The sequence below is a fragment of the Monopterus albus genome, unplaced genomic scaffold (genome assembly GCF_001952655.1).
Source record: "Monopterus albus unplaced genomic scaffold, M_albus_1.0 scaffold76.1, whole genome shotgun sequence".
Lineage (NCBI taxonomy): Eukaryota > Metazoa > Chordata > Actinopteri > Synbranchiformes > Synbranchidae > Monopterus > Monopterus albus.
The window spans coordinates 820,324-831,476 of NW_018127956.1; the positions used below are offsets into that span (position 1 = coordinate 820,324).

Below are 11,153 nucleotides of genomic sequence, written 5' to 3' on the forward strand. Positions count from 1 at the left end.
GCATAATTAGCGTGATAAGGTCAAGCCAAAACGCACAGAGACTGTCAGCGTAGCATCTTACATACGGCTCCTACATCACATACATTAAGGCAAATACACCCAAACTGGGTGTCGACAAGCCTTTTGTCATCTGTCTCTGCCAGGCTCCCTCCCAAGAACCCAAATGCACCCCCGGCTGGTACCGCGTCTACCGAGCAAACCAGGACCAACGACAACCATGAAACTGCCTAAGGTATCCCTGCATCAATGGCTAAACGCTTTGCAGGAGTGGGATAAAGTCCCCTGCTGGGAGGCCTCCCAATCTTTAGTTCATTATCAACTAATATGCCAATTATTTTCTTAATTAATAGAGTAACTGTGATCCAAAAATGCCTTTCAGTGACGATCAACAGTCCAAACCTGAAAAAAGTTTGTCATTGTCTACTTTATCATGACAATCTAAGAAAACTGGCAAATATTAATGTGAGAAGCTGAAAATAGAGAAATATTTCTTGGCATTTTTGCTTACAAAATGAATTTATTACTCAACAAAGCAGTTTGATACATTTCCTGTCAATCAGTCCCCCCAACTCCTCATATACACCTTTCATGGGGTAAATTACAGGGATGATGCCAGCAGAAGCTACCTTTTTGACAATAATTAATTCAGTTTCAGAATAATTAATGCAATGGACACAAACTGACAACAAAAGGATACAAAATGACCACAAAGAGATGCAAAACAAACACCAAAAAGACACAAAAGATCCCTTAATCTCATATGTCTTCTCTCTGTCTTTATCTTTCTCCCACATGTATACAAAAGTTGTCAAGTCACCATAATAAATAATACATTTGTTCACGTTCCCATCTCATGTTCCCATCAGCTTACAGCTGAATAAATATAGCTTGTTTTGTATTTTCTTGAAGTTATTCTTTGCTATACTGTCACACTTTTGATGATTTTAATATCTTGTGACGTTCCTAATATTTCAATCAAAATATTTTATGAAAGTGTGGGATATGGATATAATTTTAGTATATTTTAACTGAGTGCTTTTTTTCCCACTCACAGTCTTGTGACTCTTCCTAAAGAAAAAAGTGGTCCACTCTTGTGAATTAACCACAGAGTGTGGACAAATGGCTGTAAACTGAATATTTAACCAGCTCTCCGGTGGTTGGGGGCACTGCGCATGCTTAAGGCAACAATATAAATGTCCACGGCAAGGCGCATGCGGGTAGGAATGTTGTTAGTCTATTTGTTGACAGTTCCATCCCCTTAACTTTCCATTCTTGCACATTAGAGGCGGTAGTAGTTGCTGGCTCCGGCTTAGCTTAGCTTAGCTTTGCACAAATTCGCGCTGAAATTTCTCACCATAAGCAAAACTGCAAGAAAGCCTGCGCGGACCAAGGTAATGCATGGTTGGTAACATTTATGCTAGTTAGTTGGTGCAGCAACGTTGGCAGGTGTATTTTATTGGGTTGTTGTGGTCTCCCTCAGTATTTGCATTGCTTCTTCTCTGTGTTGCGTTGTGCTGTCGGGCTGCTAAATGTGTGTATGGGTGTTGAACGTTTCGTTAGCTGCTAACATAGGGGCAGCCTGCAGTTAGCTAGCGTTAACGCTAGCAATGCTAATTGGCAAATGCGAATGGAAAATGGCCATTTATTGCAGCGGTGATGTTAAATACCCCGTGATCAGTGTGTACTGTGTTAGCTACTATCACCTCAGCTGACTGGCTAATGTTGGTGCTTGTGTCTTTCTGCATTCATTGAGCCTCCGAGATAAAATTGCAACGCTTGATTCGCCTTGTCTGCCCAGGTTTGCAAAGTACAGTTTGATGTGCAAGCTCCAGTACATGTCCTGTAAGCCTAGTAGTCAGCTTCGTTTAATCCAGTGCCATAAATGTTCACATTTGACTTGCAGTAACGTTAGCCATCTCAGGATACGCTACGTAAAGCACCAGGGATACCTAAACGATTGTAGTGATTTATCAGGTTTTCAAAATAAAATTAACAAATGCATGACCATATCCTGATAGCTCAACGTTATATATGGACGTTTTCACCTTTTAGAAATAGAGGAACTTTCTGGAAACCTGCGAAATTACTCAGTTTATAAGCAATTCTTGCATTTCAAACCTTTTTTTGTTTTTATCACAGATTACATGAGAGAAGGAGACAAATGACCTGCGTCAAAGATGTCAAACCTAAGAATAGAATCACCCTCACACAATTAACATTAATACACAAACACTAATGTTGTTATGCTGTATACTTGCTGCACAAGTTAAGAACAGTGGTTTATTCATGTAGGCTGTTAAATTAATAGCATTAAGGATATATGTTTATCAGCTGTCGCCCATTCCCAAACTAAATGTCAGGATGCATGTTAAACAGTTTTAGCAACAACAATGGAAGTCTGTGGCACAAATGAATAAGCTAATCCAGTACTGACGAATTGACAGACATTAATCACAAGTAGAGGCAAATCATTGTTGGTTTTCATCTTTGTATGGGAAGTGTTGAAAATAATGTTAATTTAGAAGATGACCAGCCTTATCCTTTAATTCCTAGTGGCTACTGGTGAACTAGACCAAGATCGTGGTTGGACAACGGAGTGGGCCTCGCTCTGTGTTGCAGTCAAGCTGATTATTTACCCTTTGCTTGGTAGAGGGTAAGAGGTAAAAGCAGCTTAAAGATATGTTAGGTCAGTTTAAAGGTGCAGCAGGTTATAGCTAGAGAATGGGGTTTGCCTGTAATGGAGTCCATCAGATTTAGGGCAGCATGCCCTCGTACCCACTGCAGAGCCCAGTGATAGGTCAGATATCATTTACCATGAATGCAAGCCTAGTGGCTTACTTTTATTGCCTCCCTTAGGAGAAAATTGTCTAGTATTCGGGGAATTTGACATTAAATAAGAACCCAGCTCTGTTAAGAATGGCCAAAATTCTATGCATACATCTCAAAGTATGCCAATCTTATAAACAGATCTGTTTACATGCTCACAAACACAAGATCAGTGAAAAGCCTGCAGGTATCTGAGTGTCTCCCTGCCTTTCTGTCTGTCACTGAGGGGCTGTTCATTAATAAGCTTAACTGATAGAGGTTAACAATTGTGCTTACACAAGGACACCCTGTATCTGCTTCCAGAAACATTAAGACATACTCAGAGTTCAACACATGATTGGGTCAGATAGGATCCTATTAGTCTGCTGATAGACTCTCCGACTCTCTTGTCTTGGGGGGGGTGAACCATAGGTTTACTGGCCATCTTAACCTGACTTAAGATTTGAGCCTTAAGTTCATTAGGTTTTCAAACCAGCTGGTAATACCAGAACCTAGAAAGCTCTGTAAAGAATGAACATGATATTCCTACAGACGGCAAAAACTGTAAATCTGCAAAGGAAATGGATGTGCTGATGGATTCTAGCACAGACACTTGCAAAATGAATGCCATCTGGCCCCATTGCTCAGTTGGTACGCATAGTTCCACAAACCTTAGTGAAGGGGCATGAGGCTATTATAATTTATCCTGACAACAATTATAAATTACTATATCTAAAACTTTGCAATATTCCATAAAAGTGTGCATTTCAAACCACAGATAAAAAAAAAAAAAAATCAGTTCATTTCTCTTTGCAGTTTCCATATTAGGCAGTCATGGTCTTTTGCTCTTTGTATCAGATGTAAACAAGTTTTGTTGCGCCTGTTGCTTGTGCTTTTCCATGATGCTCTTAATAGCTGATTGAGATCCCTTGGTGCAGCCTTCAAACTCCTCTGATACCTCCTGATCTATATGCTACTTGTGTCTCGGTAATGCATTCTGAGACTATTGAAAGACGGTGACTATCATGGCTTTGGCTTAGTGGACCTCTGTTTGTTTATCTGATTGTTCATGGAACTGATGAGCTTGTATTGGCTAATTCTGAGAACTTTGAACTTTGGCCAGTTCAGTTTCTTTTAATGGATTGTGTTGCATCTTTTGTCAAAGGTGAAATTCTGATGTGCAGTTCACAGCCTGTAAAGGTAAATGGTGTAATTTAGAGATGATATTCTGAGTAGGACAGTTAATCTCACCATAAATGCTGCTGGTTTTACATGCAGTCATGTATTGTTATGCACCTTCATGTGACTTGTTTGGAGGAAGTGTGAAATGATTTGATGATTTTTATGGCTGTCACTTTCAGTATATTGCAAGTGATCTTTGGATGCGTGTCTCTTGTAACTTGTTGAAAAACTGAAATGATTGGATGGCTCTACAACAACTTTTACTCTGGCAACAACAATGTACAGTATATTGTATATTGCAAATGATATTTGGATGTGCATCTCCATGTATCCTGTAGGAAAGCAGGTACAAATTGTAAAGCGCTACATAAATGCAGTCTATTTCACTTACCTTTAAACTCTTTGATGTAGTTTAGGAGGTGGCCAGATACAAACGCTAGGCTAGCAGGAATTCAGCAGGTACTGGCTTTTATAGGTCCAAAGGGAATTAGAACATGTTAATTTTTATTAGATACAGCATAGTATGAAACATATTTATTTAGAGTATACTGGCGCTGCTGACATCGACTGTTAATGACTCAGTCGATTGATTTGGGTTTTTTATGGTGCTATACACTCATTTACTCTTTTTTTCCTTTGTGTTTTACAGTAACCATCATGGGCAGCTAAGAAAAAGAAGCTTGTTACGTGGTGTTTGGTGGATACAAGGTTTGTAAAACCCAGAGAATCCCTCGTCTTTTCCTACTCGGGCAGTTCAGCAAGGCTCCAGCACCATGGCTGAAGAAGACTATGGCAGCTTTGTGGACTGGAACCAAATGGGGGATCTGGCCAAAAGCAGCGGGCCCACAAAGGTAGATTGTAAAGACCTGAAAGAGTTCAAACAGATGGCTCGGCAGGGTTACTGGGTTAAAAACCACAAACTACGGGCACAAGTCTACAAGCAGCTCATCAAGGCCATTCCCTGCCGTACAGTTACCCCAGATGCAGAAGTATATCGTGACCTTGTGGGAAATTCAGCCACTAAGAAGCCCTCCTCCAACATCCAACTGCCAGACTTTGTGGATGGAAATCCTGTGCCACAGTACTGCCTGAAGGCAGAAGCGGTGGCCTCAGCTCATCGGATTATCAGCTGCCTGGCTGGACAGTTTCCAGATATCTCCCACTGCCCATCACTTCCGGCTGTTACCTCTTTGCTCCTGCACTTCAGCACAGATGAAGCTCAGTGTTTTGAGCACGTCAGCCGCATACTAGCCTGCAACGATCCAGACAAGCGCCTGCTAGACCAGACCTTCTTGGCATATGAGTCTAGTTGCATGACTTTTGGTGATCTGGCCAACAAATACTGCCCGGCCGCCCACAAATTGATCATAACCACAGCTCAGGATGTGCTGGAAGTTTATGCTGACTGGCAGCGCTGGGTGCTTGGTGACCTACCTTTCAGCCACGTCGTCAGAGTCCTGGACGTTTATTTGGTGGAGGGCTACAAGATTCTCTTTCGTGTGGCTATAGCCTTGCTCAAGTTCTACCGCAGGCATAAAGCAGGAGCCCAGGGGGGCCAGGATCAGCAGGATTCAGGCAAAGTCAAGGCAGACATCCAGGCTTTTGTCAAGGGCATCGCCTCCACCATTACACCTGACAAGCTGCTAGAGAAGGCCTTCTCCATCCGCCTGTTTAGCCGAAAAGAGATTGCTCTGCTGCAGCTTGCAAATGAAAAGTCCCTGCAGCAGAAGGGAATCACTGTCAAACATAAGTGGTATAATCAATCATATGATTTACGTGGCCAGTCATGAGCATCTTTTCTTAGATTTTATTTAGAAACTAGGCCACATTTATTTAGCAAAGCATTTGTAGCATCAATGAGAGCATTGATTGTTGTCACATGTACCGTATCATGCACCTACTGTATACACACTGCAGAAACAGACATGAATTATTTTTATAATTCAAATTCTAATTTAATGTGAATATCACTGCTGTGAGAATGGGCATTGTTGAACATGATTAAATGTAAGACAGTTTCTACACAAAAAATTAAATCACAGTGGTATGCACAGAATGAGAAAGGTGCAATGTTAAAATGGAAGACATTTAATTTAAAAAAAATGATTATAACTGTACAGCATATGCCATTTGCTTAATTGCAAGAATGATGTGTTTTAACCTTTTACTCTGGCATGCTCTGGGGAATGGTTTAATTTGCTCTTGCATCCTTGTCTAACATCATGTTCTTATTTCTTATGGGTCTGGTTTGGACTTTTCCGTCCATCATCTTGTCTCGTCTTCACTCCACTCCTGTTCACTGTGTTGGTTCTTTTACAGTTTTAGGTGGGTTCTGTTCTCTGTCCTGCTCCATATGTTTTCCTTCTTACAAGTAATTTTTTTTACACTCAGAATAAATGTTTCAATTGCACTATGGGTAATATATTGAATGAGTAGTCAGCACCACCAGACTGAAATAAATACACAGTTGCTTTGAATACATTTGCACCATTATTATCTTGCTTTTAAAGATTTATTCATCACCAGCCATTTGATCTGTCTCTTATTCTGTTCCTCTTTATCTCTGGCTTTGTCTTTCTCGGGCGTCTCCAGTCGGAACGTGCATCTAGCACTTGACCCTGACACCTTCTCCTCAGAGCTAGTCAGTGCCAAGGAAATGCGGAACATCTGGTCGTGGATCCCTGAGCGCTTTGCCCTGTGCCAACCACAACTTCTCTTCACCACCTCCACGCACGGTTGCAGCCTGACCAGGTATGATGTCCAGTGTTCATGTCTGGCTGCTGCTCAAGATGTAGGCTTCAGTCCCTATTTTGCACTGAATCTTTGACTTATGGCTAAAAGGTAAGTAAATATAAACAGAGAAGCAAAGCTATAAACTTAACAAAAAAAAAAAACACACACACAAAGTAAAAATAACAACAACTTTATTGGAACAAAAACCTCTTCATTTGGAGCAAACAGAACGGATAAAGTAACCAGCAGGCCTACCTTTATTATAATCCATTGGGAAGGCAATAAAGGCATTGTCCTACTGTATAAAGAATATTTCACTTTCCTGTTTTAGGTTTTAATTCAGTAGTTTAACAAATGGAACTTATTTTAATAAGGTAAAATGTTGTTTTGTTAATCCTTAGATTCAGTATTTGATGTTTTATTAGACATGTTGCACTGAATTAGCATTTTCCTCCAGATTCTACTCGCATTGTGAAGGCCATGAACCCACGCTGCTCCTCATCCAGACCACCGATGGCGATGTGAGTAAAGCACATACTGACAGGAAATTCTCTCACCAATCCCTCAACCATTTTTACCTGCTACATTTTATCCAAGGGAAGGATACACGTAGGACTAATGCAGCTCAGATCAGTAAGCCATCCTAATATTCTGGTTTTTCTACGTTATTGTTATGCATAGCCAAATATAGTGTTAAAGATTATGTAAATTGTTTTTAGCCTTAGTTGGGACCCGGTTACTTTTGTGTAAGGTACAAAGTGAGCTGAAGCAGAGTCAAAATTAACTAGTACTGTTATCACTCCCATAAACTGGTTTCTGTCTTGAACTTTGACATTATTGCACAATATGTCCTAGTTGCTACATCAGTCAAAAGGAAGCTGGTAGTCAATAGTTTTTTGCTGACTGCAGTAATGTGTGACAAACACTACCAAACATGTTGTTGCATATGGGGTGTGGTTCTGTACAGACCTACCACATGGTGTCTTCTTTCAAAAACCAGAGAGGTCCACAGTAGCTTTCTGCTTTTCAAAATGGACTCAGGTTTAATTTCTGATCTAATTCTAATGGTCATGATTACCCAGGTCTCGAAAGATTGGATTAAGGCACAGCACAAACATTGATGGCTTACAGATAGAAATCTTCCCCTAGTATGAGCTTTGGTGGATTCTGCAGAATAAAGCCAAAGCATATGAACATATGTGCCAATTGATTTTACACACACACACACACACAATTTTATTTATATTTTTTTTTCTCTCCTCAGGTATGTGGAGCTTTCCTGTCCACAGACTGGGAGGAACGGAAGAGGGGAGGCAATACATTGAGTTTCTTTGGTACAGGGGAGTGCTTTGTCTTCAGGGTAAGTTTATTTTTAGTATAATGTCTTAATAGTTTTCTGTCAGCAAGGAATCACTCATCTTTCCTTAGGTGAATTTTAGGGACAAATGAAAGGAAATGTTTTCATAATGAGTAGTAACAGACTGTTGCCACTAGAGGGTCCTATCTACTCGTACGATGCTGGTGTTGCTGGCCTCAGTTGGCTATTCAGGCTCACAGTTGAAAAGTCTGCCTTGCAGGTCAGAAATCGCCATGTGGACATTGCCCTCTGCTCAGTGCAAAAACATCCACACATCATGTTTTCTTTGCTTGTGATGCTGCAGCATTTAGCTTTAGTTTTAATAGCACCTAGGCTAGAAATGGCTACAAAAAAATCTGGGTCTCTAATGGCCTTTATGAATTGACTTTATGTGCGTTGATAAACAGGTGAGGGCTGTCTGAGCCTGCACACCAGAAAACACTGTCATCTCACCACACTGATGCTTCAGCACACACGGATCGGAAACTCCTGTAACCTGATCCAGTAGTATGTGAGCAGGCCTTCACCTGACACCATACCTGACACACGTAAAACAGTCAGCAGGGACAGGTGTCTTATCAGATGTATAGTTGAGCATTGGAGAGGAGGGAATCAAAGGCAATCAATATATTCTTTGCATTAACAAAATGGCAATCAGTTTTTCACATTGATTTTCTCAGTTAAATGCTAAATTCAAATTGGTGCCCTGATTCATAAGACCATTTTATTGTCACCTGTATGTTTTACTTGAATACATTTGTAATACTATCTGTATTTAACATGTGCTGTCCAGGTGTGTAATTGATGACTGCCGTATAGTAGCAGTTACTCCTTTTTGTTTTCTTTGTTAGATGAAACCAGAGATGGAGCGCTATGAGTGGGTGGTAATCCGCCACCCTGAGCTAGCATCTTCCATCAAGACCCAGAGTCAGGAGGACCCAGCCTCTTCTGAGGATCAAAAGTCAGAGAACAGCCTACAGCTGTCAGGGAAACCTGCTGGAGACCTGTCACCCTTCCTCTCTGCCCGCCACTTCAATCTTAACTCCAAGAATACTTCAATGTTCATGGCTGGAAACTTTGACTCCATTATAGTGGGTGAGTGGGTAACTTCTGCATGCTATTGTTGTGTACTTGGTCCCTGTTTGGAGAGACCCTCAAAATCTGAGAAACCTGGAGCAGTTGACAAAAGAAGAGTGGTCCAAAATTCCAAAGGAGAGGTGTAAGACGCTCACTGTTGGTTACAGGAAACGACTGATTCCAGTTATTTTGTCCAAAGGGTGCGCTGCCAAATATTAAGTTGAGGGTGTCAGTAATTTTGTCCAGTCCATTTTGGGAGTTGTATGTGGAATGTATCAGATTTGGCTTTTTTTTTTTTCCTCTGCTTTTTTTATGTTCAAGTCCAAACAAAGAGATAAACATAAGAATACCAAAGGATTTTCCAGAAGTGGTACATTATCTGACAGAAATGCAGGGGTGCCAATATTTTTGGCCATGACTATAATTGTTTTACATGAAAATCATTAGCAGAAATGTACTTTTGTGCTTTCTGACTTTTAACTCATCCAAATGCTTTGTGTCTCGTCAGGGGGAGGTGATGGTAACGCTCTCTACATCGACTCAGACCTGAACCATGGCCACACCAGCAGCTGCACCACCTTTGACAATCCACCCTTGTGTGCAGAGAGTTTCCAGGTTGCACTGCTGGAAGTGTGGGGCTTCCAAGATGCCATGGCCTCATAATATTGAATACATAAACACACACTACATATACATACAAGTAGATCCCTACAGCCATGGACATGTATGTGCATTTCCATGAATAAAGATTTTATCAGTTCAACATATTAAATTAGAAAATGTGGTCACAAAGTCTAGCAAAGGGATAGAAGTGAAATCAGAGATAGGCAAACACTACATCTGTCCTACACATTTATGTTTTACTCTTTAAAAAATTATTACATTTAATCCAAATTACAACATGGGGAAAAAAATTTCTTGGTTTTTCTGTTTACACAATTGTATTATGGTGTAGTAATCCTGTCACAATGTGAAGTGTTTGATGTAAGGTTCATCTAGAGGTTTTTCATGCACATGCCATGCTAATACATTTAAATTTGTAAAGGTAAATTCAGCATGTTGGGTTCTGTGATTTAGCTCAGTCTGCCAAAAGTACTGTGTAGCTAGCTCTGAAGTCCTTAAGAAAATTCCTGGGCCATGTTGATAAATGGAGTTTACAGTAAAATGCATGAAGTGTTCATTTGATGACATGACAGGTGTTTTTAAATCCTGAAGCATCCTTGTGAAGACTTGGTAAAATTGTACCAGGTTATCTAGTAACTGTTGCATTGCCCCACATTTTTTGATTTATTGTATATGTGTGGATGATCTTCTAAATGACTCAATGATGTAAATGTTTGGGAATATCAGTGATGACTTTGTTGCCAGTTTGAACCATATGTCAAAGTTTTTTGTTTTTTTTTTGAAAGAATAGTAATTTCATCTTTGTATAGTGTATGAATAGTCACATGAATAACTACAAACATTTCAAAAGAAAAATGTTTTTGGTTTAAAAATAATTGGGTTAAATTAAGTTCTTTTTTTTTTTTCTTCATCCTCCTCACCATTTTCCTGTTGGTTATTTTCCAGTGTTAACATAGTGACAAAAGATCAAAATTGTGCCATGTTGGCAAATTGCTGTTAGGGTTATACTATGTATTTGTGTGTCTCTCTGTATGTTCAAATATGTGCTCCAGTGAAACATCACCTGAATAACTAGAAACATATTCTACATGTGAAAACATGATTTTATACAGTTGATTTGTTCACCATAGTTAATCACTACTAACTTTGTAAAGGTGTGAGAGGTTAGAGACGTGACTGAACTGCAGACCCTGCAAAGAGGGTTACATTTCTTCAGACTGCTCCAGAGGGGTGCCAGATGCCTTTGAAAGTCATCTAACCATTAATCTAATCCTTATCTTCTAGTGTTTGGCTCTAGTTGACTAATTAGCTTGTCCCAAAATGGCAATTATGCAAAAACTACAATACTGTCATACTGTGATTGCATTTTGTGCAT

At 40.0% G+C, this 11,153-nt stretch overlaps 1 protein-coding gene across 3 annotated transcripts; it reads left to right on the forward strand.

Moving 5' to 3' along the window:
* The first annotated feature begins 1,161 nt into the window (after positions 1-1,161).
* tbc1d24 (TBC1 domain family, member 24) lies at positions 1,162-9,821 on the forward strand. 3 transcript variants are annotated; one of them, XM_020606191.1, is made up of 8 exons: positions 1,162-1,391; positions 4,637-5,740; positions 6,307-6,312; positions 6,580-6,738; positions 7,178-7,241; positions 7,985-8,080; positions 8,929-9,172; positions 9,663-9,821. In XM_020606191.1, the coding sequence occupies exons 2-8, from the start codon at positions 4,761-4,763 to the stop codon at positions 9,815-9,817; spliced, it is 1,704 nt and encodes a 567-aa protein (XP_020461847.1). In that variant the 5' UTR covers positions 1,162-1,391; positions 4,637-4,760; the 3' UTR covers positions 9,818-9,821. The 3 variants fall into 3 exon arrangements, with proteins under 3 accessions (XP_020461847.1, XP_020461849.1, XP_020461848.1); XM_020606192.1 differs by having other exon boundaries at positions 1,198-1,217; XM_020606193.1 differs by lacking the exon at positions 6,307-6,312.
* The last annotated feature ends 1,332 nt before the right edge of the window (positions 9,822-11,153 follow it).